The sequence below is a fragment of the Sceloporus undulatus genome, chromosome 10 (genome assembly GCF_019175285.1).
Source record: "Sceloporus undulatus isolate JIND9_A2432 ecotype Alabama chromosome 10, SceUnd_v1.1, whole genome shotgun sequence".
Taxonomy (NCBI): domain Eukaryota; kingdom Metazoa; phylum Chordata; class Lepidosauria; order Squamata; family Phrynosomatidae; genus Sceloporus; species Sceloporus undulatus.
The window spans coordinates 14,418,805-14,446,773 of record NC_056531.1 but is presented as its reverse complement, the minus strand read 5'-3'; the positions used below and the strand labels follow the sequence as shown (position 1 = coordinate 14,446,773).

The window sequence follows — 27,969 nt, the reverse complement described above, 5'->3', positions numbered from 1 at the left end:
GGGCGAGGTGGGGGGCGGGACCGGGGCGGGGCCTCTCTGCTGGCGCTGTCCGTGGGGGCAGGTGCTGAAGGCAGTCGGCTGGCGGGCAGCGGAGAGCGGCGATGCCCCAGCGCCCCCTGGATCTCACGGGCGGACCATGGAGGAGGAGGACCTGCTCCAGCTCCGGCACCTGCCGTAAGCCCCGCCCCAAGGGGAAGAACCCCCCCAGCCCCCTTTCCCTCTCCCTCCCTTCCTTCCTTCGGGGCCCAGGCAGCAAGAGAGCTAGGCAAGCCTTGCTGGGCCCAGAGGTCTGTCCTGGCCTTGCGGGGCATCCTGCTCCTCTTTCCCCGGGGAGGGAGGGAGGACTCTTGCACTGGACCCAAAGACCCCTTCCCCTGCTGCGCCCCTCTTCTTCCTCCCTCCCAGGCCAAGCCAAGCCAAGCCAAGCCAGGGAAGCTTCTCCCGCTGCCCTAAAGCATCGGGGGGGGGGGGCTGGGCTTACAGGCTCTTTCCTCCAGATTTGCCTCTGGAGTGGACCCCCCAGCTTTGCCTCTGCCCAGCCAACTCCTTCAGCCCCCCCTTCCTTGGCCAGTTGGCGCTCTCTCTCTCTCTCTCTTTGCTGGGCAGGGCTTGGCAGAGCCAAGGGCCCAGATGCCTTCCTGGGCCAAGCGCCTGGAAAGGTGGCTCATGGCCCAAAGCCCCCCCCCCTCCCCAGAAGAGAAGCCTCCTGGGAGAAGGGGAAGCAAGCAAGCTCCCAGCTGAGCCTCTTTGGGGGCAGGGGCCCACCTTCTGGCCCGCTTGGCTCTGCCTTCGAAGCAGGCCTTGGTGCTCACAAACAGAAGCCTTCCATTCAGCCAGGCCAACGGGGCTTGCCCCCTTCCCTTTGCCTGCCCCCAAATGGCAAACTCCTGGCAGCCTCTGAAGGACTGGTGGTCTTCCAGGAGACCCAAGAGCACCCAAAGGAGACCCAGGGAAGGCTCCATGAGATCCACCCAAGTCTCAGTGCTGGGCCAATGGCTCTGCTCCAGCCGAGAGGGAGAGCCTTCTGCTTCTGGACCCAGGGCCAGCCTTTTCCTGCCAAGCAGGCCCACTTTCTCCGCTGTCCCTAACCCTGCCTTCCTCCGGATGGGCCTGACTGCAATCCCCATCGCTCCAAGCAGCAGCAGGAGGAAGGCTGTGGACCATGGGAGTTGTCCTCCACTCAGCCTAGAGGACAGCAGCTGGGGGAAGGCGGGCAGATGCCAGCTATCTCATGGGCGGACAGATCCCTGGGCACAGAGGGGCCCTTCAGAGTCTGGATTTCTTGGCTGGCTTTTGAGCAGCCATGGTTTGTATTGCTTTCGGTTGCTTAATCCTATTTTAAAGTTTTGTATTATTTGAGGGTTCGTCTTTGAAGGCGTTCCTATTCTAACTTTTGTCAGCCTCCTTGAATCCTAGGTCAGGGAAAAGGCAAGGATAGAGATGATAATAATAATAAGCAGTAGTGAAGAGGATAAAAGAAGGTTTTGGCTTCTGCTGTCTTCAGTTGCTGGAGCTACAACCGAGCTGCATCCAAGGGAGCACCTTAGAAAAGGCTATTTAGAATAGTCCAGTCACCTCGATATCCTGATAAACATATGTCAGGAGAGCTGGGAACGGCCTGCTACAGCCGGTAGCCCCTTGCTTTGGCTCCAGGTGGCTGTCTTTCCAGAATCTTCCTTTCCCTGGGGATGCTGGGAATGGCAGCTGGGGCTTTCTGGCACCCTCCGCCTGGTGACTGGGTTTGTTCAGCTGCCTGGCTCTCTTTGCCCCTGGCTCCCAGGCCTCCGCCTCGCCATGCCACTTCCATCGCCACTCCAAATGGAACTGCAGTCGGGTACCCATGTCCAATCAATGGAGCCGGGCACTGGAGCCTTTCCCAAAAGGAGCCTCTTGGGTCCAGGCCCTGCATTGGAGGCCCTCCTTCTCAAAGGCTCCTGACAAAGAGGGACTCCTCTGGGCCTTGAAGCAAAGATGGATGGGCAAAAGCATGACTATCCCATGCTCCCTGGCTATCTGTTGCCGAAAGGCCTCCATACACTACCCTTGCCCCCTTGGGCTCCAATGCCTCAGTCCACTGACCATCTGGAAGGCAGGGCACAGCTCAGGGCACCTGGAAAGACCAATTCTAAGAGAAGGGGCAGTAAAGGGCAACCCGAAAGATGGAAGCTGGAGGGACTCCCTTGCCAGGAAAGAGAACCATGTTTGGGGCAGGAAAAAAGGTAAGGTGAGATGTGAGAATGGGGTCTCAGTGATCCTTGGAGTGAAGAGAATGGCTTGGGAAGTGGCTCTTCCCACTCTTGGAAGCCCAGAACTCAATGTGGACATCTAGAGAAGCTTGGTTTGTTCAGGGCAGAGAAAATGAAGGCCTTCTCCAAAGAGAAGGACATTATAGTCACACTTATGGGATAGTCTTTTTTCATGACCTCTTCCATGCTGCGCCATTATAGTACTTTAATACCCCTTTCGTGGCCATGGCTCCATCCTCTGGAATCCTGGGCTTTGTGGTTTTATTAGGTATTTTCAAGTTCTCTGTCAGAGAGCTCTGAGGCAGCAGTTTAGGGGAATCCCCCTAAGGAAGTCTAAGTCTCTCCCCTAATGGCCAAGTCCAGGATTCCAGCAGATGCAGCTGCGGCAGCAAAACTGGAGCCACAGAGCTCTCCTTGTGTGTTATGTGAAAGAGTCCAGTAGGGTTTATTTAATTTTGGGGGCAAGGATAATGTGGGATTTGTTTGTGAAGGCAATCCTGACTAGAAGCTAGAGGGAGTGTTGCCACCATCGCCAGGGAAATGTTCAGAAGCCATCACAAGATTGTTTAATTTGGAGAAAGCTGGCAAAGGAATGAGATGGTGAGGAAGAGAAAGAGGGCGATGTCAATGGAAGCCTAACTCCTCCCATTGCTTTCCTGCGTTCAGCTGGCCAAGATAGCAGCTCCTGGCAGCTGTAATGGACTGGATCAGGGCAAACAAACTGAAGCTTCACCCAGACAAGGCAGAGGTGCCCCTGGTCACTTGGAAGGCAGATCAGGGAATAGGGATCCAGCCTGGGTGAGATGGGCTTTGCAGTTTGAGGGTCCTCCTGGGCTCAACTTTGAACCGGGAGGCCCAGGTTTCTGCAGTGAGCAGGAGCGCTTTTGCGCCTTCAAAACCTGTGCGCCAGCTGCACCTGTTCCTTGAAATGCTGGGCAGGGTTTGTCAGCAGGAGCTTCACTGCCAAAGAGTGTGTGATCTGAAACATGCCTCTCTTGCACTACCATTGCACAGTGTGAAAGGGCTCTTATTTCCCCCCATTCAGGCTGTTAGGAAGATAGATGGAGAGCTGGCCTGTGGGAGGTTCGGGTGGCCCAAGAGCGTCTCCTCTGGAACAGCAATGGCCCTCTCCGTTCTCAGGGGGCTCAGAGAAGTCCTTCCCCTGAATTTGCTACTGAAATCCCTGTTAAACTGGAAAGGCCACAGAATGAATCTGGGACCCTTTGTGTGCAAAGCATTTTACCAAACAAAGGGCCCTCTGGTTAGGAAATTACTCTTGACATTGCATAATTTATTGTTTTTAATGCAAGCCTAGACATTTTCACAATTTGAATGGGGCCCTGGGTCATAGTTGCCCCCCTGCACTAGAGTTTTCTAACAGATGATTCCAAGTGACTTACTAAACTACAGATCCCAGGATTCCATAGGATGGAGCCATGGCAGTTTAAAGTGGAACCATAGCGGAACCATCCTTGTTTTGTGTGAAAGGGCCCTAATACCTCACTTGACAGAGAGCAATGTCCTTTACCGACCTGAAGCCCAGACTCCAAATAGACATTTGGACGGAACCTAATTCAAAGGAAGAGCCTGGCAAACTTCCTTTCTTGGACTACAACTCCCACTGGCCCTGGTGTCTGGGTAATTCTGGGAGTTGGAGTCCCCAGGCAGAGGCTTTCCCAGTGCGGCAGCCCTGCAGTGGATTGAAGCTCCTTTCCGCCTTCTTTTCAGGGTTGTTAAGTTTCGTCGTACGGGGGAGAGCTCCCGCTCAGAGGAGGATGCCGTCTCCGGCGAGCACCAAGTCCAAATTGAAGGGGTTCAGACCCACTTAGAGGCCGTGGAGCTGGAAGATGGCAGCATGGTGCCAAAGGAGTTTGCCAACCCAACGGATGGTGAATGAAGCGACGCCCCACGTTCCTGGAGAAGGAACCCAGAGTCACAGGCTTTCAGCCAGCAGGCAAAGGCCTTGTGATTTAAACTGGCATTTGCTTATTAGCTGCTTTGGGCAGAAGGATTCGTTTTTAATCTAGTTTTTACTACGTTTTTAATGTGTTTTTAACTGTTTTGATTTAACATTTTCATTGGAATGCTTGTTCAATGGTTTTCTTTTAAAATGTTGTATTATATATTGTTTTAGCTTTATTTTGTTTTAAAGTCTCTTTGGGTCTCATAGTGGAAGAAATGAAATAAAGTTGTCGCATTTTTATTTCATTTTTCATTTATTTTTAAAAGGATGGTTATCTAACAACCCATAGTTGGGTGTTGGGTGTTTTGGATTAGTGGCTTTGGAGTCCCATGCAGTCAACTTGGGTTCGATGAATGCTTATAACTAACTGTGGACTGGAGACAAGGTTTGCTTAAAACATGACAGAACGCCTTCCCTGCCAGAAAGGATGGAGCCTTGCCCTTAGCACTAGCGTATTTCTTTCTCTTCCAGATACTTTTATGGTGGAAGATGCGGTGGAAGCAATCGGATTTGGCAAGTTCCAGTGGAAGCTCTCCATTCTGACCGGCTTGGCATGGGCAAGTACAACAGCTCAGCCAACACTTGGCCAGGCTTGATAGAAAGATTCCAACTGAGAGTTTGGGCCCTTGCGCACTACAGAAGGATAGCACTATGGGTTCTTTTTGCCTGCCATGGCTCCATCCCATGGAGTCCTAGGAGTGGCACTGAGAACGCTCAACCAGAGAGCTCTAGTGCCTCCCCAAACTTCCCCTCCTGGGATCCTAGCGCTATTTGTGTGTCATGTGAAAGAGACCCTTGCTGCCTTACACCTTTTGATGCTGTGTGCCAACCTACGACAGCAGCCTACTGCTCTGCTAACCCGGTCTTCCCTTTTTGCCCTTCCAGATGGCTGACGCCATGGAAATGATGATTCTGAGCATCCTAGCGCCTCAGCTGCACTGTGAGTGGCGGTTACCCACCTGGCAGGTTGCATTGCTCACCTCGGTAGGAAAATGCCCGACCGCTCTTGCACTCTGTAAGGTTTTTCCAGTTGTTACTCGGGGTTCCGGTGTCCAAATGGCGCTCTTTCCAGCAAGACAAGGGTGTGGATGTGGGGGGGGGGGGCTGCGGGGGCTCTTTTCGCACTCCCCTGACTTCTTTGGTGGGCAACTCTGGAAGCGTAAGGGGCTGCACCCTGGCACCATGTCTGCTCCTGCAAAAAATAAAAATACATTTTAGAAAACGTTTTATTATTTTGCCCTCAGATGCTCTCTAGGGGACACGAGGGGCATTCTCACCATATTTTTGCACCTTCTTGGATGATTTTAGGCCTTTTCTAACTAGAGAAAGTGAGCAGAACTCACTTCTTTGTTCAGTCTTTGGTTCAAAAAATGATATCTATTCCCCCCAACCCCCCCCCCCCCCAAGAAAAACACCACCACTATGGTGTAAATGCCTCCCAGATCCCATAGAGGGCATTGGGGGGCAAAACCACTCTCTTTTTTTTGGGGGGGGGGGAATGAAGACTGCATCTTTTAAAAAAAACCCCTGGGGAACTGGGGAGGGGGTCTCCAAACATGGTGAAAAGCCCTCCACACCAAATAGAAGTCAATTGGGGGCATTTTGAAGCCAATATATACATACATATACATACATATATAAGCCTTTCTAGCATCTTCTCTTTAAAGATTAATTCATAATATGCTGTGGGAATCTAGTCTTCTCTACTGTTGTATGAATTTTGCTGATGTTTCCTGACAGAGCTTGGAAGAGTCCCTTCGGGGCGTTTTAGTCCCCCAAAAGGAACCTTTCCAGGCCTGAGTTCCTGAAGATACAGCCGTGGCCTCAGAGCAAATCCAGCCATATCCAGAATCAACGATTGACCAACTATAGAAAGAATTGCTGCATAATTTCCCACATTGGAGCCTCAAAGCCAGCAGGCATTGGAAGTCACTTTCCTTTTCCCTCTTGGAAATTCTGAGATGGGTCTTAGAATAGATCTATATTTGACACACACATACATCCCGTACTTTTACGCTTTTACCTTCTGTACTGCCATTTCCCAAACGCCAGGTTCTCCGTTATTCAGGAAGGGGGCCATGCTGTCGAGCCTTGTGCCAAAAGTCCCCATCGGAGATTTTGTGCATCTGGGTTAAGTTGGTTTTCCCTCTTAGCTTTGTATTTTCGACACATCTGTCCCTGTCCCTGCGACTCACAAAGGGGTCTTTCTTGAATTTACCGCAGGTGGTTTTTATGGGAATGATGTTCAGTTCCACCCTCTGGGGAAACATTTCGGACCAGTACGGCAGAAAAACAGTAAGTCGCTAGCTTTCCTCTGGGCTATTTGAGCGCCAGATGCAGTCGCACAGGGCTGGGAGAGACACACGGCACCAAGCCATCATTGGGCAGAATGAGAATGATTCTCCCCTCCATGTTGGCTTCTCTGCCCTCCAAATGCAGACCATCTGAGGTTAGTCTAATCTGGAGTGGGCAACTGTCAGGAGTCAGAGGACAGCTCCAGTTTTGGGCCCCTCTGGGCATGTTTCAAACAAAAAAGGTCCTGAAGACATCTCCCCATCCCCATCCTGGTGGGGAAAAGGCCTCTCTTGGGGTGGGTTTATCACAGAGCACAAATGGGATAAAATGGCCCCCTACAGCACCTAGGATGGCTCTCTAGAGCTGTACAGTCACCCCTCCGTATCCACAGGTTCTTTATCCATGGAGCCATGGCTTGAAAATATTGCAAAAATACATCAATTCCAGAAAGCAAACCTTGATTTTGCCATTTTATAGATGATACCTCTGCTTGGCCTTGGGTGAATAAGAGCCTTCTCTAAGCTGGGGCCCTCCAATATTTGGGACTACATTGCCATCTGTTGTAGATGATGGGAGTTGTAGTCCACTGTATTGGGAGTGTGTGAGGATGAGGAAGGCTGGTAGCAGTAGTGCAGAGTAAACTGGGCTTGGCTTTGGAAATGAAGGGGAAATTCTTTGGCTTTCTGGTACAGAGGAAGACGCATTTTCATTGTTCATATTTGTATTTGTTTGCTCTATGCAGGGGCTGAAAATCAGTGTCCTATGGACCTTATACTATGGGATTCTTAGTGGCTTAGCACCGGTTTACAGCTGGATCCTAGTGCTGCGGGGACTGGTGGGCTTTGGCATTGGAGGCGTCCCTCAGTCGTAAGTAAAGACCAGCATTTCTTATGTCTGTTCCTTTCTTTGTAATGGTTCCACCCGAGGTAGACTGCAGTACACTAGTCCTGCAAAGCATCCTTGGGAAGAAACATGCCAAACATTGATTGAATGCAAAGACTGAATCTTGAATATGATTTATTATCTTTGTCTTTAAAAACGTCTCCTTTGAGGCTGCAACTCTTTGGTCCATCAGCTGTCAGCTGGACAAATGTGGTCTAACTTCCAGCGGTTTCTGTCCAAACCCAGTTACCATCCCAGATGCCAAAACAGACCCCATCCCTCCCCATCCCTTTCTAACTGTTGTCTTCCGTGCTTTCCTTCTCTCCAGAGTCACGTTATATGCAGAATTCCTACCGATGAAATCACGAGCAAAATGCATCTTGCTAATTGAGGTAGGTGGCATGACTCCTGGCAGAGCTGGCAGAGAAAAGAGCCACAGGACAGAGACTGTCAGGGTGAAATTCCGGGCGGGAGCAGGCAACGGAGCACTGCTTTCTCTTCAAAGCTGAAAATAGCTGCACTTTCTGCTTTGTGAAAGATCCTTCTTGAACTTGCTGGGGGAAGCTGGCGGGGACCGCTTTATCTGTGCTCCCTTTTTTCCTTTCTGTTTTGCTCTTTCTGCATGCTCAGTAAGGGATGCTGGAGGCAGCTGCTGTCTACCTTGCCTGAATAAGAGGGGCTTGTTCAGCCAAGCACCTTTCCTCTTCTTCTGTCCGGACAGGTCTTCTGGGCCATTGGGACTGTCTTTGAGGTCCTCCTGGCAGTCTTTGTGATGCCCACCCTGGGCTGGCGTTGGCTGCTCATCCTTTCAGCTCTCCCCCTTCTGCTCTTTGCCGTCTTATGCTTCGTAAGTGATCCCCCTGGGTTCACAAAGTCTAGACAAATTCTTAAGAGTCCGGGTCCATTGGTGGCTTCTAGTCAGAATGGCAATGTGTCACCGGTAGAGTCAGAAGTGGTACATGCCTCCGTACACCATTTCTGTGGGAACGTGAGATGGAGGATGCAGTTGCCTTCATGCCTGGCTAGTGGGTTTCCCAGTGGGGCAACGGAAGGGATGGGAAAAGAAGGCTGGACTAGGCAGGCCTTTGGGTTAGGGTTCCCCGATCTCAGGGTGTGGCCCATTTTGCTCAATCCTCAGGGCAAGGGGGAGGCATTGCCACATGAGAGCATTACCTTGAAAGGAATGTGTGCATGCAGAGTTTCCTCCGTTGTTATAGACCAGTGTCATTTTCATTGATGATTCATTGATCCTGTTTAATGACATAGCCCCATGCCGCCCTCTGGGACATCACCTGTGTACCATCTCTGGGGCATTTCAAATCATTTGAATGGAGAAAATCATTAGAAACCCCCCCCCCCCCTTTCCAGGTTTTAATAAAAAGCCCTGTTTGAGCTTGGCCCTGAAATGAAGCCAATACTGATGGCGGCTGGACCTGTGAGGAGGCCATTCTGTAACTGGGAGGCCACCGCTGAGAAGGCCCTTCTCTCTCCTGGGACGGAGAGGGTCTTCTCTTCATTAGTCTTACCTTTATATGAGGAAGCACTTCTTCAGCCAGTGTAGAGTGAAACTGGGGAACTCCCTGCCACAAGATGTCCTGATGGCCACTGTCCTCTTCTCAAGGGTCTCATGGGCTTCCTTTGCTTCCCCAGTGGCTACCAGAAAGTGCCCGATATGATGTGCTTTTGGGGAACCAGGAAAAGGCCATTGCCACTTTGAAACGGATAGCGACGGAAAATGGAGCTCCGATGCCCCTGGGGAAACTCATCATCTCTAGGCAGGTGAGTGCCGGAAAAAGACAGCCAGGAGGGCCAATGAGCCTCAATGGATGGATATAGATCTCTTGGCTCAATCTGGGATACTGTATTTGTTGCTTCCGTGGAATCACAGCGTTGGCAGGGACCCCAAATGTCATCTAGTCTGATTCCTGACAGCCTAGGGATCCAGTGTTAAAGCAATTTTGAGAGGTGGCCACCGAACCTCTGTCTCCTAACCTTTCAACATTCCTATTGCTTAGCTTTCTTGAAAAGGTTTGAGGTCACACAAGAATCTAGATGGTAAAAACAAGCTGTCATTAACATCAGATAATATTTTAGACAGGACTATAAAGCCATTTGAGGAAGAGGAGGAACTATGACAGCTCCTTGAAATCAAAAGTCTGTTGTTCAGACAATTAAAAATATACTTTAATGTTATTTATTCTTTGATTTTATTGTATGCCACTTGAACTCCTTGGATAGAGGGCAGAATATAAATATGTTAAGAAATACATTTTAAGCACTAAAACAAGCTGTCGTTGCAGGAAGAGGGAGACTAGCCTTGGGTGCCACCGCATGAAAGCCCTTGCTGAGCCAAAAGCCAAGCGAGAACCTGCCTAACCTCCTGCGATAGGGACACAAACACAAATTTTGGCCATTGGTTTCAGACAATACCAAGTGTTCACATGTTTCTTTGCATCCAAAACAGGAAGACAGAGGGAAAATGAGGGACCTGTTCACCCCGCAGTTCAGATGGACAACCCTCCTGCTTTGGTTTATATGGTAAGAGTGCAGTGGCTGCATCATTCTCCCTCCCATGCGCCACAGCTAATGGCTGGTTGGGGCTTCCTTTAGTGCACTGAATGCTTTGTCACTTCTTAAGGAACAGACTCAGAATAATTTTTAACTACTTTCCAGCTCAGGGCCCATTCTGTGAGCTTCACTGAGTGTGATCATTGCCTTTGTCTTCTCCGGATGCTGAGAAATAACCCCCCCCCCCCCAATTCTAGGCTGCTTCTTGGAGTAGGGTCTGAGGTGCCCTCTCTCTCACTCCTGTCTTCGCAGGTTCTCCAATGCCTTTTCTTACTACGGATTAGTTTTATTAACCACAGAGCTCTTTCAGGCGGGAGACCTCTGCAGCTGTGAGTCTTCATTGGGGTTGCTTTCTGGCTGCTCGATTGCACAGTCTTCTTGCCCATGCAAGCAGAAGCATCCTGCCAGGTCTAAATGGGCAGGGAGATGTATATGGGGGGGGGGGGGGGGCGCAACATGTTGAAGGACCTCACCTATTCCTCCACCTTTCCTGTCTCTTCTTACCCCATCTAAGTATCTAGCAGGAGGAAAACAGTGAAGCCCAAATGCAGCCTTGCCTGTGAATTCCTTACAGAGAAGGACTACATCGACTTGCTATGGACCACACTTTCTGAATTCCCAGGTAGACAACTGGGGAGTAAGGGAAGGGGCCGCTTGGCCACCTCTCACACCTTGGGCCTCAGTCACTGCTTCCCTGGCTTGCTTTCTAGCATATGTTTATCACCTACCAGTTCTTGCATGGAGTCATGGACAAAAAAATCCTTGAAGTATTCAGTATAGGAATGAAAAACTTTTCAAACTGATTAGAGCCAGTCCTTAAGATAAGGAAGGAATCGCTCAACATTACATTCAATTTAATTTAATTTAATTAAAAATCAGTTAATTTTAAACCTCCCAAATTTTAAAGATTGCCGGTCAAGCAAAACTGTCGGCCAGAAACTCCGGAGGGATGGAGCTGGCCTGACTTACCTTGGCAGAGTGCCACAGTCCCCAACTGTGAAGGCCCTGTCCTGCAGGCCCAGCACTATTCTAGCCTTGCAAGTGGCAGGAGACCCGGCTCCTTGCAAGAGAGCTTGACTTAAGCGGCTGTCAAATGGAGATAAGACCGACCTCTCTCTTGCACTTTCTTCTTCTTCTTTCTACGCTCTTATTTTTTCCCTCCAGGTGTTCTAGTGACTTTGTGGGTAATCGATCGCATTGGGCGCAAGAAGACGATGGCACTCTGCTTTTTCGTCTTTTCCTTTTGCAGCCTCCTGCTCTTTCTCTGCGTTGGAAGGTGAGCAAAGCGGTACAGGTTTTAGATTCCAGGGATCCCTCAAGCAGCCCAAATGTCAGGGGCCGTTCTCATTCTCCTGAGTCCTGATGTGGCGACACATGGCTGCACACCTCACGGGGGGCGGGGGGGAGCATTGAATCTCTCCCAGGTATAAGTCTCGGTGTTACAGAGCTACTCAAGGTGAACTGAACCATAGCCACAAAATCAGCCCAGCTCCTTGAACAACTGCCAGCATCATCCCAATGCTGGATTCAGGTTCAGACTAAAGCCCAGGGTGGATTGGTTGCCCTACTGATGTGGAAGCCACCCGATGCCAATGGTTAGAGCCCTCCAGCCCAGAAGCTGCTGTAAATGATTTCTGTGTGATGGCTGTAATATTCTGAGCATGGTACATCCCTAAAGAGAGCCAGTGTGGCATAGTGGTTTGGGTGTTGGACTATGACTGGAGACCACGAAACCCACTGGAAGACCTTGGGCACATCACACGCTCTCCACCCCTATGAATAAATCCTACCATGAAAACCCTGGAAGAGGGTTGCCTTAGGGTCTCCAGAAGTCAGAAACATCTTGAACTGGTCATAGAGAAGTGACAAGAATGTCCCAAATATGTAAACTGCTGAACAACATTGTTATGGATGCTGGCATCATGGGGTCTTCTGTTCTTACAGGAAAGTTCTTACCGTGCTCCTGTTTATCGCAAGGGCTTTTATTTCTGGAGGATTTCAAGCTGCTTACGTTTACACGCCTGAGGTAAGAAAGGAAACCAGTTATTTCTTAAAATGAGAGAGCTTTCACTCTCCCCAGCAGTTGCAGAATTGGGTCATTTGAAACTCTAGACCTCATGGTCTTATGGCCATGTGAGGGGAGGTGACTGGAGAGAGAGAGAGAGAGAGAGAGAGAGAGAGAGAGAGGACATCTGTATTGACTGGCACCACATAGAGCCCATCACAGCAGTCCAACTTGGTGCCAAAACTGAGGCAATGGCAAAGCCACTCTGAAGAAACCTGCCAAGAAAACCATGTAAGAGGGTTGCCTTTAGGTCTCCTTAAGTCAGAAATGACTTCAAGGCAAACAACACACACACAAACAGACACACATATACATATTCTAACAACAACACCTGGCTCTTGGACTCTCATCTACTGGACTGTAGATTTCTGTACATTTTTGCATGGTTTTAAATGGTTGTCTAATTGTCTATTCCTGCTGTCATTGTCTATATGCTGCAGTGGGATCTCTAGATAGGAGGCAGGCAGAATTACTGCATTTTACTTCAGAAATCCCCCACTGCATTTGTGGCTTTGTCTGCAGGTTTACCCGACGGCCACCCGGGCGCTGGGCCTGGGCACCTGTAGCGGGGTAGCCAGAGTGGGCGCCCTGATCACACCATTCATTGCACAGGTACAACCCAATCTTCCTCTCTGCCTGACATCTGGTTTTCCCCAGCTGTTTGGGGGGGCCTGTAACACAATTGTACCAACCTAGAAAGGCATTTTTAATGGCTGGGGGGTGGTCCAAAATGCCCTTTTCTGACCGAATTTTTTGAGGAGAGAGGCTTGCCCAGACCTTTGGAGGCATCACGGAGCCCTAGAGCAGACAGTTCCCATCCCTGCTGTAAACATAGCCCACAGTAGCCTTCACTTACAGCTCCTTCTCCCACTCCCAGGTGATGCTGGAGTCCTCGGTCTACCTGACGCTCATTGTCTACAGTGGCTGTTGCCTCCTGGCTGCTCTCGCCTCTTGCTTGCTGCCCATCGAAACCACCGGTCGGGGCTTGCAGGAGTCCACCCACCGGGAATGGGGGCAAGAGATGGTTGGGCGCGGAGTCCCCCGGTCACACTCTGGCTCTCAGGGGTAGGCGAGTCCCCCTCCAAGGAAGTCTGGGGGAATGGCCCAGAAAAACCCCACCCCTCTGATGCCTGAGAAAGGGAACATCTCATCACTGCTGTGTTTCCCCAAAGCGACAATGCCCACCGTGTCCGCCCGGACTCCCGTTTTTAGCTTGCACCCATCACCATCCCCTTGTGCAAGGAGAAGGACTGCAGGTGGACACTGCCTCGGTGTGCGTGCGTGCGTGTGTATATACGTGTTATGAGTATGTATGTCTCAGGGAGGAGGAATAAGATGCAGCTAGGGGAGAAGAAAGGAAGGCCTGAGTCCTGCTGCTAGGTCTAACTAGAGTAGATGCATTGAATCAGAAGTACTGACACAAGTGCTGACTTGCCATTCATAGAAGCTAAAAGTTGGAAGTGACCTCAAGGGCTATCTAGTCCAACCCCATTCTGCCTTGCGGGAATCCACAGCTACTGCTTTATTGAGTCTGCTCTAGCTGGGGCTATCATTAGGGTCCAGGTTGAAGCTTTTCCAAAACTATCAGATATGTTGACCAAAAAAGACACCTCCAGCCCCATGCTTAGTTTCTTAGTACCAAGGCTCTGTGTCCAGCAAGCAGTTCAGCAAACGTGGCTTAAGACCCCCCTAGCCACAAGCCAGCTAATGCGCATGACAACCCAGACTAAGCCAGCTTGCCGCTAAGCACACTCACTCTTTGTGTAGCATGCAGTTGGGTTTCACACACTGGTGTATTATTCACTGGCCTCGAGCTTTTCTGGTCATGAACAAATGTCAGTACCCACAAGCCACCTTTGGTCTGTTGTAGGCCCCCTGCCCCTTCCGGTTTTGCTTCTTGCAGAGCTGGGGGCCGCTCAGAGGCATGTCCCTAACCTCCACAGCCTGAGCCAGAGGCGACGCCTGCAAGGCAGGATGGAGTATCCCAAATGGCTGTGCATAGCTTGGGTCCACTAGGGAACTTGGGGAGCTCTCATCCCAAAAAGAGTCACTTTCCCAAAGTGCTGCGCTGGCTGCAACATGTGCGGTTGCATGCTAGTGATTCTCAATACTATTAATGGGATTGTTTTAAGGTTAAGCAGGCTGGCAAATGGAATGAAATGGCAGGACAGCCTGCAAGTATTTCGGGGATGTTTGGGACTGTGCGAGAAATTCAGGCAGGTCCTTTGGTTGGTACATACTGTTTGGGATGTTTGGGATGATCCAGAATTGGGGGAAATAGCTTTTTTGGACTCCAGCACTCAGAACCCCTGTAACTTAAGACATGAGTTGTGCCTTTAGAAATCCAATGTAGGCATCCCTAGCTGTGCACAATTTTTAGTGTCTCACTCTCTGCAGTGGTGGAAATCTGGGGACTAAAGGAAAATATAACGGAGGGCAGAATTCTTATTTACATCCCAGGCACAGAAGCCCCATTTGCAATTGGTGTATCTCAATAAGGATCAACAGCATAAAATCCTTGAGCTAGAACCAGCCAGAATAGGTTTCTCAGTAAGGCAGGCTGGTGTTTCTAGAGAAGTCCTTGCCAACGTTAAAAGATCTGTAGTCTGTTTGAAATACTGTGGAGTTGTTGAATTCGCAACACAGACATGGCCAAACATCTCGGTATTACATTTGCTTTGTATGTTTTATTAAATGGTATCTAAAAGTATTCATAAGCCCTGCGCATTGAACCATCTTGGTCTAGCTTCTTGCTGAAGAATGATCCAAATTGAATCATGGTGGATTTAAAACAATGATACAGTATTTCTCTTGAAAAATACAAATCAGGTTGAATTGTGAGTGGCTGGAAATCTTCATTGACTTTTCTTTGAAAAAACAAATATACAGGCTTGTGCATGTATGCACTCCCACAAATGCTCACAATTGTTTGGAAAAAAATATAGCCGCTCTCAAAGATTTTGTTCAAAAGGTGATTTGTTTTTTCCCCTTGGATCAAGTACAGTTGAGGCATTCCTTTTTTTCAAAAAAGCCATTTGGGATTGAACTCAGTGGTGGTGTTTGGGGTTCTGTCGGCTGTCCAGTTTGTTAATGTGCAAAGCTGTCGTGACAGGAAAGGGGTTCTCCACATGTGCTGTGATGAATGGCTTTTGTATTCTCAGTGCTTGCCAGAAAGAAAAGAAAAGGCACACTTGAATGTCTCTGCTGTGTTTGAATGTAGTTTCTAAAGTGTTAATGTTGAAGATGAGACTGCTGTATACTGAGCTTGTTGTACTATCTTCTTCTGTTTCTTCGTTAATGATGCAACGTTCAGTAGTTTTGATTCCACACTGGATATTTTATGTTGAATAAATGAATAGTTTTTACAATAATGAGCTTTATGGAAGGGTTTCTTGCTATAGGCCCCAAAGGTGGGCCATATCTTTCAAGGCCAAGGCATGCAAACACATGCTTCTCGGAACTCTTCAATCGAGGGCCTTTTCTCATGAAGGGACTCAAGTCCCAGATGGGCTTTTCTGACCTCTTCTGTGGGGCTGGGCACTTTCTTTGCCTGTTTCTATATACATTCTCAGGGATGATCCACCGCTCCATCCCAAGTCATATGCTTTGTGCACAGAAAAGTACCAGAATTAGTCCCTCATGTCTCTAGTTCAGAGGAATCTCAGCTAGCAGAGGTGGGAAACAGTGACAGCCTTTGAGGCAAAACTGCCAGTCAGAGCAGACTGTACTGGGTTCCAATGGCCCAGGAGGCTACATTTCGGCTGAACATTAGAGCGGTTTGACAGCGGGAGCCATTGCCTAGAGAGAAGATGGGGTCTCCTTCTCTGGACATCTTCAAAAAGAGTCTGGGCAACTACTTGCTGGGGATGCTGTAGCTGGAGATCCTGCAGTGAGCAGGGAGATGGACTCCATGGCCCATGAGGCCCCTTCCAGCTCTATGATTTTATGACTCTGTAGCATGCACATCAGGGTTAATGTTGAAATCTGCTTCAACCAGCAACAAACAAGGCACCAAAACCATTTGGGGCACAACCAGATGTGGTACAGGTCGAGTCTCCCTTACCTAGAAATCCAAAATACTCCAAAATAGTTCACATGGAGACAGCGACACCTTTGCTTTCTGATGGTTCAGTGTGCACAAACTTTGTTTCATGCATAAAATTATTAAAACTTATTATGTATAAAATTACCTTCAGGCTTTGTGTATAATAAGGTGTAGACAAAACATAACATGAATTTCATTTTTAGACTTCGGCTCCCATCTCCAAGATATCTCATTACGTAGATGCCAATATTCCAGAATCCAAAATCATCTGAAATCCAAAACACTTCTCATCTCTAGCATTTTGGATAAGGGAGACTCAGCCTGTAATGGAAACAACTGTTACAGGGCATTAGAATGTGTGAAATACAAAAACAGACTGCCTCAGCATTTACCAAAACTATTGGCCAGCCTAGAGGAGCCTCAAGAAGGGTCTTTCTGAGCTGCTCAGAGGTTGGCTGAGAACGGTTGGGTCAACCTCTTGCCTTCTAGGATCTTCCCAAATAACTTGGCAGCTTCCATTGCACAACCCCAGTGGATTGTGAGCCCAAAGCCTCCATGTCCATAATTGTGAATCACCTGAAAGAGTAAGGAAAGGAAAGACTGAAGCAGGAGAGCAGAGCAGAGTGGCTTCTTGTGCACCAAGATTCTTCCGTTAATTTGGAGATTGATGTAGAGATTATGAAGGAGCGTGTCTTAGCCTGCAGTGGCAATAGCTGTCATTCTTTAACTACTACGGAGGGAGAATCGGAAACTGAGGGCAGTTAAAACATAATGGAAAGGTGTAGCCCATAAAACAGCACGCTTGGCTGGCTGGAATGCTGAACACTGCAAGATTTTGTTGCAGGTCTCATTTATTTTTCACTATTTTCAATAGGAATGCCTCAATAACTATGCCTAGGAACACAGCCTTAGAATCATGCCCCCCCCCCGGGTTTTTAAAGCCCTTGCCTGAGCATTTATTAGATCACCAATACAAGAGCAAATGACAATGGATTTAGTCTACACTCAGATCTCCCACAGCAGGCTTCCTACCTCTGACTGTGACATTCCATGGCGAACAGTCTCATGTTCCAACCGAACTTTTGAGCGTACTGGACGGAAACCACTCCACTCATAGAGGATCTTGGCTTTCTGGAGACAGTAACATTAACTCAGCATGATATGGTTATGTTCTGCAGGCATGCACTTGTAAGAAGACATGGGAACTACGAACAGCCATAGCAGAGCAACCCACCCTGTGTCTCCTGTTAGCAATGAAGCAAACTGTCCTTGAAGGAGACCCCTCGACTAGTTTCTCTCTCCCCATTCCATCACCCTGTAATGCTTTCTCCAAGCCAGTGCTTTCCAGATGTGTTGGACCACAACCTCCATCACCCTCAGACCTTGTGGCAAACACATCTGGGCTGGTATCCTGTTAGTGGCTTCCATCACCTAAGTGTGGCTTGTGCACACATAAGCCCCATTTTGGACAGGCACAGAGGGCTATTCTCCTGACCTGGCACTCTCTATCCAAACTTCCCATTGCCCAATAGCTGTCAAACTCTGGTAGGACCCCTTGCTGGTGTTGCACAAGGGGATATTCTGTCTTCACAGGAGCACAGTCTCATCTTAGTGGCTCTACCTGGAGGCTAGGCATCAGCTCGCAGCATCCTTGCCAAATGTGCTGGTGGTCCCGAGGGCTGTTCTCTCCACTCCAGTTTCCCAGCTGAAATATACCCCCTAAGGTCACTGTATCGCTCCTACAACCAAACACAGGAGGAAGAAAGGAAATCTGCCTGAAACTAGGCTGGGAAGAGTCAGATCACGCAAACAGGAATGTCTCTACTTCCACTCGTAGTCTGCAGTTGGGTTCTGTAAAATGCTTCTTTCTTCAGGTTGGGACTACAGAGCTCATTTGGCTGACTGATTTGGACCACTGGGCCTCCCCAGGTTGCCACACCTCTAGCCAATGTCACCAGGTGTCCCTTCCCCACTTTCCTTTGAAGGGATCAGATGCCCTTTGAAATTTTGAGCAGACACATCTCTGACAGCCTTTGACAGTTGCCCACCCCTGAGGTACACCAACAACCGTCCTGAAGTGGCCAAGTGAAGAAAAGGGGAACGTCCTAGCAGTACAGATTTGCCTCTAGCTGCTAGATTCCCTCAGCATCAGTTGCTTTTTCCTCACCCAGGGATGATGTAGGGGGTCGTATAGATTTCAGATTCCTTATGAGTGATGATGAAATGCTTGACCCACGGAGCCTCCACCTAGAGAACCAAGAGAGAGACAAGGGCAAAGGCAGGCGACTCATGAAGGCTCTCTGAGTGGAGCAACAAGAGGTGTTTCCAGAAATCCATTTCCTTACGTTAATCTTTTGCTTCTCCTGGAGCTTCTTGTGACTTCCTACACTTCAGAAGTCTTCCCCTGCTCCATCAGTAGGGGCAATATGATGGGGAGAACATGGGAACAAGGCCTTCTCTGCTGGGCCACCTATTTATGGAAAGCCCTTCCCTTCGAAGCCCAACTACAACAGTGGTTGCTTTTTAGTGCTAAGTCAAGATATGTCCAGAAACCTGGGCACAAGCACATAGCCCCCAAGGCAGTAGCTGCTGGGTCTTGGCTGCCCATCTGTATCACCAGTCCACACAGCCAGGAGGGACTTTCTACAAATCCATCCCACCAGGGAACCAGGCGTATCGAGGAGACCTTGGAGTGGGCAAGCTGGCTGGGGGAGTTGTAGGCCAAAAAATGAAACTTTTCCAAATTTGGAACTCATCTGTTTGTCTCCTCCAACACAGGTAGCTGGACCCAGCCTCACAACCAAGCCCAGACGAGGCCCCAGAACCAGGACATACTCACCTTGATGACTTGTCCTCGGCCTGGGCACAACTCGGGGTCAGGCTGTAGGTCCCCAGCACGAACTCCTGTGCAGTTGATGATGACGTCCACACCTTCCGCTGTCAGCTAACAAGAGACAGACTGAGAGAGTCTCCATTTTTCTCCCACCTCATACTCTAGCTTAGCTGTTTCAATTGTTTTATCAGAAAGTGCCGTGCAAAGGCATCCAAGGCCCATCCTATCTGTGTGGTCCCCCAGATGTGGTTGAACTACTACTTTAAGCACTTCTAGCCAGCATGGGCAATGCTGAGAAATGCTAGAAGATGCAATGTAAGGGAATTGCAGTGTGTCCAGGAGTCACCCTGGGATATCCTAGGTGCTATACAGACTGCCAAAAAATAATAATAATAATAATAAATAAAATAAAATAAAAAAGGCTACTAAATACATTTAAAAACTTAAAGTGGAGAGCAGTCTTTGAAAAATGGGTACTTAAAAATGTTTAAACTGCATGTGTGGTGCCCCTGTAACCCATCTGAAAAGTGTGTTGCCACACCAGGAGTCTTCTAGGGGAGGCAGTTCTTTTTTGGGGGGACGGGGGCATGGAAAAAGGGTGGTTCAGGGAGACCAGAGTAGTTGGGGGCTATAAAAAGAGTCTTGGGGGTCCACATGTAGGAATCTTTGAGTTTATTACATCATTTTTGAGTCCTATCTTCTGGTTCCCCCTCTGCCACCTTTCAGCACTCCAACTTTCTTTCGTACACCTCAGCCATAGATGCCTGGGCTCCAGAATGGCATTCCCTTTCTTGATTTGATTCAAATGTATTTTTATTGTATTGTGTGGCATTATTTGAGGCTGTTGGATGCCAGCACATCACATTTCTGAACCTGGAAGACTTCCTCTTCCCCTTTGTTGCTGTTCTTGCTGTTGTGTGCCTTTATGGCAACCATAAGGCGACCCTATCAGAGGCTGTTCTTGACAGGGTTTCTCCAGAGGGAGTTTGCCACTGCCTTTTTCTGAGACTGAGAGAGTAGGACTTGCCCTGGCCCAACACTCAATTCACTACATCACATTGGCTCCCTCTCTTCCTCCCACCCAGTTCTCCTCACAGTCTTGAGTTCAAGCTAGAATCATACTTAAAAAACCAAACACCCCTCCCTTGTATCTCCCCATGGCTTGAATAGAAGAGGAGTGCTGCTTAGTCCTGATGTGCCGTTGCAAAATTCATTCCATAATTACACCCCAAACTAACCTCCTGAAAGGACTTGATTTTCCGATGAAAGAACTTGACTCCCCGCAGGTTTAACCTTGAACAGAAATAAGGGCTTGTAAAGCAACAGAGCAAGTAATGTCATTTGGGGGCAAGGCTAGGAAATGCTACAGCTCTCCATATTGCTGTTTGCATGGTAACTAAGGCATCTAACTGGTTTTGGACCCATAGTTTCCATGTAGCATAATAGCTAACCATTCTCTCACCCAATAACTTGTCCAATTTCTATTCAAATACATCTATTACATTAAACGTTTAAGGAAAAAGTCTGAACTGCTTCCATCAGTGGACTGTTGAGCTGCAGGTATAAACATAGTCTAAATCACAGATTCATAGAATTGGAAGGGATCCCAACAGCCACCTTTTCTAACTTCCTGCCATGCAGAAATACTCAAAGTTCAGGTGGGTAGCCAATCTGTGTTTAAAGACCTCCCAAGGAGGAGAGTCCACCACTTTCTGAGCTTTTACTATCAGGATGTTCTTCCACATGTTTAGGTAGAATCTATCTTCTTGTAATTTAAATCAATTTGTGGAAATTCTTGTCTCTGGAGCAGCAGAAACAAGCGTGTCCCATCCTCTGCATGACACTGCCTCAGTATTTAAAGGTGGTCGTCATGTCCCTTGCCTATCATTTATTCTCCAAGCCAATATAACCAGCTCTCTAAGATTCCTCACAGAACTTGGCAGTTCCCAAACATTTTATGGTAAGCAGATTAATTTGAGATGTTGGCAATTGTTGGTAGGACAGGATGCAGAAAATAAATGTTCATACGTACCTGTTTGTAAGCCAGGGTAGGTAGCTTTTGCCCTCTAGGATCAAAGCCGTGTTGAACCAGCCATAGCTCAAATCAAGGAAAAGAAAAGAATAAAGAAATGTAATTGTATTGTGGGATAAAAAAATCATCTCTTTGTGTTCACTGTATCAGATGGGATTTGAACACTTGACTACTCTGGCTTCTGAACCACACTGGGTTCTCTATGTAGGTAAATTTAACAAGTAACCCACCATGAGACCAGAGTGGTGATTTCAGAAGCCTTTGTATAGTTGTTGTTTTTTTTTTGGGGGGGGGGTTTGGGGCTATGAGGCCATGTACTAGAAGAGTTTATTCCTGACATTTCACCAGCATCTGTGGCTAGCATCTTCAGAGAAGATCTTTTTCTGAAGATACCAGCTGCAGCTGCTGGCGAAACATCAGGAATAAACTCTTCTAGAACACGGCCTTACATAGTCTGTAAAAACCCACAAAAAAACCAATGTATGCTGGCCGTAAAAGCCTTTGACTTTCCATCAGAAGCCTTTGTTGAAAGGCGCAAAGTATGAAGAGGAACTCGGGTGGAACGGGCGTTAGGTCTGTCTAGTCTAGGGGTGGGAATTGCACAACCTTCCAGAGGGGGAATACGAGAATCCTCCTCTCACCGCTATAAAATTCTCCTTCAGTCCCCAAATTTCTAGCACTGCAGAGAGTTAGACCTTGAAAACTGTGCACAAAGTCACCTGTGCTATCATCCAAAATTGAAAAGAAAATTGGAATTGTACCAGACCTATAGTCAGGGAAGAGCTCAAGCTCATTCTGGGACAAGTGTCGGAATCCCAAGACAATCTCCTTCCACGATGGATCCTGTGGAGAAGGGAGAATTGTTCAGACTCCTTTCCAGCAGAACTAAGACCGGGGGGAAGGAAGGAGCGGGCAAGGTATGCCCACAAGCCCCAAAGAGCCTAGCTATTTGATAACCCACTGGTGGAAATAAATGCTTGAACAGAATGCGTCCTAATGTTTAACCAGAATCTTCTTCCCTGAAATCTCAGCCCAATCACTCTAGTCTGGACAACACTGAACAATCTGCAACTGGTATGGAACAGCCCTGAGATACACAGAAACAGCTATCATGTCTCTCCTTAACTTCCGCTTGTCTAGGTTAAATGACACAAACAAACAAGCTTCATTTATATACCGCTTCATACCGCCTAAGCAGTGTCTAAGCGGTTTACAACTGTAAGCTAATTTGCCCCCAACAATCTGGGTACTAATTTTAGCGACCTCCTTGGAAGGATGCAAGCCTGAGTCGAGCTTGAGTCCTTTTGCTGGTCTTGAACTCGCAACCTTATGGTTTTGAGTGAGTGGCTGCAGTACAGGCATTTAACCACTGCGCCACCAGTTTTATCAAGTGTTCCTGAAAAGACTTCGTCCAGAATCCTCCTAGATTGACACTACGGTCATCGGGAGGGATGCCAAGGTTATTTGTTTTTCAAGGGCATGCAATGACGTATACCATACCTCCATATGCAGCAGTTTTCCCAGGCTGTGCAATGGCAAGCAGACAGTGCTAGCCACAGCTCCATCTGGACCGAAATGGCCCCTGACTGACTGTGTCCGTTTGCCTGCCTTCCCTCTCCTGGACCTCTGTGGGATGCTGGTGGAACTATGCTCCTTCAGCTTCATACAAGCTGGAGCATTTTCAGAGGAAGGTGACCAAAATGATCAAAGGTCTGGAAACCACCAAATTTTCTGAGGAGCGGTTAGAGAGCTGGGTATGGTTGGGTTGGAGAAAAGATGGAGAGGGGATAGGATACAGCCATCTTTAAATCTCTGAAGGGATCTCTTACAGAAAATGAAGCAAGCTTGTTTCTGCCAAAAAGGTGAATAAATAATGATAACAAGAAAAATGCCTTTAAGATTTGTTACCTACTGGAACTGGCTTTGTAAAGATGTTGTATCCAGAGAGTAGAAACAACCCCATCTCTTTGGATTCTGATGAGTTGATATGTTGGAGTAGATAATCAAAAGTCTCTTTGTTCCAGAGTCTGTACCATGAAATAATATAGAGTCAGACAATTCCACTCCCGTCCCCTGACAATCCGAGCTTAAGGATTCAACTGGAAAATTTATTGCAAATGGATGGCTTACCCAAATGCCTGTCTGGGATTTATGTCTGATATGGGAAACTGGGAATGGGCTAAGGTATCATTGGGCTTTTAAAACTGTGTTTCGCATGAAGTGTTTCTGGGTATGTAACACACCTAGAATTGTTTTCACTGTAGTGTTCGCATGCTCCTTGGCATGAGCCTCATCTTCCCAGTTTGCATTTCCTTCAACAGAGAAAGAGCTAGGAGGCCCCCAGATCACACAGAAAGCCTTCCAAATGTGAAAATACCACAGCTCCCACCCACAAGCACCTCAAATCCATGTACTATCCCTCAAATACCTCCACTGGTCCTCTGCAGTCCCGCTCCAAATTGTGACAGGACACGATGCGATGTCACTTTGTGTCACCATTACAGAGGTATTTAGGTTTGGCCCCTGGGGGCATGGTGTGTGTGTGTGTGAACTGGCCCCTGGCCCACACGCAGTGCTTCCCCCCGGTACGCAGAGACACATGCTCTCATATAGTGAAGGATTCAATGCTTCTGCACTTACGTCTCTTGAGTATTTCCTTTGTCATCCACATATGGCTGCCAGAGACCTGCCGCCCCATCACTGGTGGTGTGAGGTGTAAATGTGTCGGCATAGATCTCTACCTCCAGCGGCCGATCAGTCGAGTGGTATCGGTCATGGAGGCAGAGGGCTGTGGACAATCCAATCACACCAGCGCCAATGACAGCTACACGCATGCTGGACACTTCACTTGTTTCCTAAGGGAACAAAAACAGTGGTAAGTTTGCATCCATGGGAAGAATTCCCAATTAACATGGTGGAACCTGTTCTGCAGTGGAGATACATAAGACTGTGAGCATCTCAGGATCATCTTAACCACTGCTGGAAACAGTGCTCTGGGGTGAAAGGACTAGATGGCAAAGCTCTTTTAGCCTGAGAGCTGAATTCAGAGTCAGAGAAATTCTTGGGAGCTGCATTTCTGTGGGAGGCAGGGCCAGCATCAAAAAGGTGATCCCCCAAAATACCAAGGCTTTTGTTTGTTTGTTTAAAGCCCTGGCTGCCAGTAAGGAAGCCTTAGGAGATCTGCTCCAGGGAAGCATGGCTCCTGCTTTGTGTGTCACGCCTAATGGCATCGCCAGGGCCTTCTCCCCTTCGTGACATCGCCAAGGGGTGACCCTATACCTCAGATCTTAGCCCTGAAGGCTCGGGGCCTGGGATGCTCTTGAGCTGGCACCGTTTCTAACCCCTGGGCAAGAGAGGGGCTTCTCTTACTCACCAGGGCTGTACCACTCTGCAGCCAGAACACAGAGCAGATGGGGAGCACCAAAACAGCACACAAGTTTCTAGGTCAGTGTGTCAGACTCTAAAACCCGATGAGTGCTGGCGCCTCTTCTTGCTGTGGCCACTGCAGCGAATGGCCAACAATAGACCCCTCTATGCGTTGGGATGCTGCAATGAAAAGGCTGCTTTAGGAGTCTCAAAACTCTGCACCCACTGGCCAGAGAACTTGGCTTCCCTCGCCACAGAGCCCTGAATCACTGCTCTGTTACCACAGCCACTTCTTGCAAAGGAAAGGCAGGGGCCGAAAAGAAAGAACACTGGGAGAGGTAGACATGTTTATCAGCAGAAATGACAAAATGTGAGAAAGGTTGTACTTTGTTCCATGACTTAGCTGAACCGCTAGGCAGAGCCTGGATGTTATGTGTTACATGGAACAGCGTTACCCACAAGCAGCTGTTTTTGGAGCCATGAGGGTGGAACAGAGCTACGTTGCCAAACAAACGGAACAAGCAAAGGAGAATGTATTCCCTTGGCAGAACAACTATTTCTAGTTACTTTCAAAACTTACTTTTAGAGGGTGTTTCTATGGACAGATTGGGACAAATTTGTTGAGATTTATGTGCCACTCGCTTATAAAATTAAGTGTCCTCCCCCAAATAATGGACAGGAACGGGACTGTAATAAGTACCACAATAAGGCTTGCAACAAGTTACTTTTTCATCAACTAGGAGTAGCAACATGTTGTTTCTCAAAGGTTGTAATGAGTAACAAAAACAAAGGCTGGGTCTGGGGACTATTCTTAGTTTTAGACACATGTTAAAAAACCCACTTAAAAACTTGGAAGCAGTGTGTGAAATACCCTCTCTTCTCATATTCAGCAGGCTCCAACCATCTGTAGTTGTAATATGGCATGTTCTTTTGTGTATTGTGTGTGTTATAACGTCCATTATTGTTACACATTGCTTTAGCATCTTTGGATCTAAGGGGTTTGTAAATACTCATAAAGGAATAAAGCACATACATGATACATTGCACACTCCTGGCCTGGGTACCGCTGGGGTTATGTGCTGTCACCCAGGTCTCCTCTGCATTGCAAACCTCTGGGGAGAACTGGAGGTACAATGTCAAGTTTATCTCAGCCTTTAACTGGTTGAAGTAGAAGGGTGTGCAATGAGTGTGCTCTTTATAATATCTAGTAAGTGATTTAGCTGTTGTTGTTTTTAAATTAATACCAAAGTAACATTTTAATTGGATTGATTGTTTAATGCTCTCTCAGCTTTTGCACCTTGTGTAGTTTTAGCCTTTCTGCTTCAACGTGTATTGTAAGCCGCCTTGAATCCCACTTTGGGAGAAAGGCAGGACAGAAGTTAAATAAAGGATCACCAATCATGAGGACTTACTAAAAGTAGACCCTTTCCCCCTATTATTTATGCAAAGAAGGGTTTGAGAATTTTGCAGTGCAAGCTGAGGTCCTGGCAGCTTTACCTCTCTGGATGAGAAGCCACAGTTCCCCAATAGAAGCCGCTCAGGGCAGAGCTCTCTGAACACTTGTGCCAGGTTGTTGTGCCTTTCCAGCCAGTTACCTGCCCTGTTCCTGCTGCTCTCAAGCCAACCCCTTTGGACACATTCAAAGCCATAGCCCTTTTAGTCTGTAGAATCAGTACATAGAGAGATCTTGTAGTACCTTTGAGGCTCACTGAAAGAAAGAAGTTGGCAGCAGGAGCTTTCCTAGACTATGGTAGTCTGCTTCTGCAGCTGAGGTATCTAAGATGAATTGGAGGAAGTAGACTGAAGTCTAGGAGAGCTCCTGCTGCCAACTTCTTTCTTTTAGTGAGCCTCAAAGGTGCTACAAGACCTCTCTACATACCCTTTGGGCAAAGTGCAGGGAGAGTGGAAGAAAGCCACGTTTGCTGCAAACCCCAGACCACAACCAAGCAGGCCCACTGGCACCTAGCAAGGCAAAGTGAAAAGCAAAGAAAGGCAACGTTACCCTCTTGCTGGCAAAAGGCACACTTCCAGAAAAGGCTCCTTGCTTCTCCTGTGAGCCCAGGTGGTGAGGGGCCGACAGATAGGACCAATCCTGAGATTTGCTCACAAGGAGCTCAGCCAGAGAGTTGGGAAATAGGGGTCCAAATTCCACCCAGAAGGGAGAGCCTGGGCGCGGAGGTGGAGTTCCATGCTCTCTTCTGCCAAGGGAGGAGAGCCGGCAGCTTTCCAGAGCAATTCCCCTTCTTCCGGGGAGCTGTTCAAGTGGCAATTGCTGCTATGGGACAAAGCAGGGCAGTCCTGACACAGGCAACTGCGGAAATGACTTTGGGGTCTCCTTCAGTAGAGGCCCTGCTGTGTCTGTCTGTGCAGCCAGGGAAAAGGCACTTTGGTTAGGAACTCTTTGAGGGCAGTGCGAGGAGCCCTTCTGTCTTCCACTGGGGCTGCCCAGAGGGCTTATCCCAGCTTATGCCAGGGCCATTGACTGGGTGGCCTTCCCTGTCTCTCCAAGGGGATTCCTTCTTCGAAGGGCCTTCTGGCAGCTAGGAAACCACTGCAGCAAGGTCTCCTTCCTCTCATTTGGAGGGATGCCATTAGATACCTTCCGCTCACACTTGTCCCTCTCTTGTAACTTCTATGGCCAATGGCCCACTCTTTTGCAGAGCCAGTGTTGCCATGTTCTGTCAAATGCACAGTACCTGGTTGGTGCCAAGTGAAACTCCATGCGGATGGGTTTGGGAGATCCCTTGTGCGCTCTGCACTTGCCTCTGCTATGCAAGCAGGTGGCAGGGCCCTTCTTCCTATGGCCTGCTGACTGATTGCCAGAGTGTGGCCCTGGCCTGGCCTGGCCTCCCTTGCCTTTGATAACAGAGAAGCCAGTGGTGCTGCTGGCCGTCCTTTCTGGTGACCGTCGGTTGTGTTGTTGGCCTCAGGGGTCCAGAAGAGCGGGCGGGGGGATCCTGGGAGAGCAGGCCATCTCCCTTCCACCTGCACAGCCCTTGGCTTCGGGGCATGTGCCTTTGGAGGCCACCTTGCAAGGATGGAGACTCTGCCTCCGCCAGGCCGGCACCACTGGCATGCAGCCAGGATACCCAGAGGCTGCTTTGTTCAGCATTTTTGCCTGGCTAAAACTGAGCCACAGTGGGGCAGGGGGGTGGGTGGGTCCTCCGGGGGAAGAGGCCATTGGGGAGCTTTTGCACCCCTCAAAGGCAGGCCCAACACCAAGGCTGCAGCCGTCCAGCAGCAATCCTCCGGTGTGCCACTGCTTTGCCTGCCCTGGCTCAAGGCTCGGGGAGCCTGGGTTGGGGAGTTTGTTGTGGCGGCCCCAGAACGCTCTGGCAGACAGGCAAAAGGCCTCCCAGTCAGAAGGGCCATTCCCAGAATGCCACAGCAGTGATCCAGGAGGCAGTCCAAGTGGGCTCCGCCTGGCTTGGTCCTGGGGCCCTCTGGAGAGGCTCCTTGGGTTGCCCTCTTTCCTAGACTTGGGTTTCTTTGCCAAGCAGAGAGCCCCTCGTCCCTTCGGAGCCCTATCCGCCCGCTCCGGCCCAAGACCAAGGCCTGCCCCGAAGGAGCCCTCACAGCAGGAGGGGAGCAGGAGGAGGCGGGCCTCGGGAAAGGCTTTCCGGCCCAGGAAGGGGCTCTTGCTTGGCTCCTCCGGAGGCGGGGCCCTGGCTGGA

At 48.8% G+C, this 27,969-nt stretch overlaps 2 protein-coding genes across 7 annotated transcripts; one reads left to right on the top strand and one right to left on the bottom strand.

Moving 5' to 3' along the window:
* The first annotated feature begins 29 nt into the window (after positions 1-29).
* LOC121916652 (SV2 related protein) lies at positions 30-15,005 on the top strand. Of its 4 annotated transcripts, none has more exons than XM_042441963.1 (16): positions 30-174; positions 3,975-4,135; positions 4,681-4,766; positions 5,095-5,193; positions 6,433-6,504; positions 7,247-7,371; positions 7,715-7,778; positions 8,108-8,233; positions 9,037-9,165; positions 9,851-9,924; positions 10,207-10,283; positions 10,469-10,576; positions 11,119-11,230; positions 11,899-11,980; positions 12,542-12,631; positions 12,897-15,005. In XM_042441963.1, exons 1-16 carry the CDS (start codon positions 137-139, stop codon positions 13,086-13,088), a joined length of 1,635 nt encoding a protein of 544 aa, XP_042297897.1. In that variant the 5' UTR covers positions 30-136; the 3' UTR covers positions 13,089-15,005. The 4 variants fall into 4 exon arrangements, with proteins under 4 accessions (XP_042297897.1, XP_042297896.1, XP_042297895.1 ...); XM_042441962.1 differs by lacking the exon at positions 30-174 and adding an exon at positions 1,063-1,306; XM_042441960.1 differs by lacking the exon at positions 30-174 and adding an exon at positions 1,331-2,219.
* On the bottom strand, positions 14,687-27,969 carry DAO (D-amino acid oxidase). Of its 3 annotated transcripts, XR_006100891.1 has the most exons (13): positions 26,298-27,969; positions 24,303-24,475; positions 23,570-23,784; positions 22,842-22,956; positions 21,696-21,772; positions 20,930-20,995; positions 20,136-20,190; positions 18,904-19,008; positions 18,232-18,311; positions 17,686-17,803; positions 17,097-17,195; positions 16,210-16,640; positions 14,687-15,348 (listed from the first exon to the last, which is right to left on the bottom strand). XR_006100891.1 is itself a non-coding variant. In XM_042441965.1 (12 exons), exons 3-12 carry the CDS (start codon positions 23,761-23,763, stop codon positions 16,509-16,511), a joined length of 1,041 nt encoding a protein of 346 aa, XP_042297899.1. In that variant the 5' UTR covers positions 23,764-23,784; positions 24,303-24,475; positions 26,298-27,969; the 3' UTR covers positions 14,687-16,508. The 3 variants fall into 3 exon arrangements, 2 of the variants coding, with proteins under 2 accessions (XP_042297899.1, XP_042297900.1); XM_042441965.1 differs by having other exon boundaries at positions 14,687-16,640; XM_042441966.1 differs by lacking the exon at positions 24,303-24,475 and having other exon boundaries at positions 14,687-16,640.

What these genes read in the sequence shown, in the direction of transcription:
- DAO (XM_042441965.1), bottom strand. Translation starts at nt 23,763, where the DNA reads ATGCGTGTAGCTGTCATTGGCGCTGGTGTGATTGGATTGTCCACAGCC. An exon ending in AAAGGAAATACTCAAGAGAC is followed by an intron (nt 22,957 to 23,569) that starts GTAAGTGCAGAA and finishes TTCATGGTACAG; the next exon opens with ACTCTGGAACAAAGAGACTT. An exon ending in GAGCTCTTCCCTGACTATAG is followed by an intron (nt 20,996 to 21,695) that starts GTCTGGTACAAT and finishes CCTTGATTTGAG; the next exon opens with CTATGGCTGGTTCAACACGG.
- LOC121916652 (XM_042441960.1), top strand. Translation starts at nt 1,972, where the DNA reads ATGGATGGGCAAAAGCATGACTATCCCATGCTCCCTGGCTATCTGTTG. An exon ending in CTCCTGCTTTGGTTTATATG is followed by an intron (nt 9,925 to 10,206) that starts GTAAGAGTGCAG and finishes CTGTCTTCGCAG; the next exon opens with GTTCTCCAATGCCTTTTCTT. An exon ending in CTTACGTTTACACGCCTGAG is followed by an intron (nt 11,981 to 12,541) that starts GTAAGAAAGGAA and finishes CTTTGTCTGCAG; the next exon opens with GTTTACCCGACGGCCACCCG.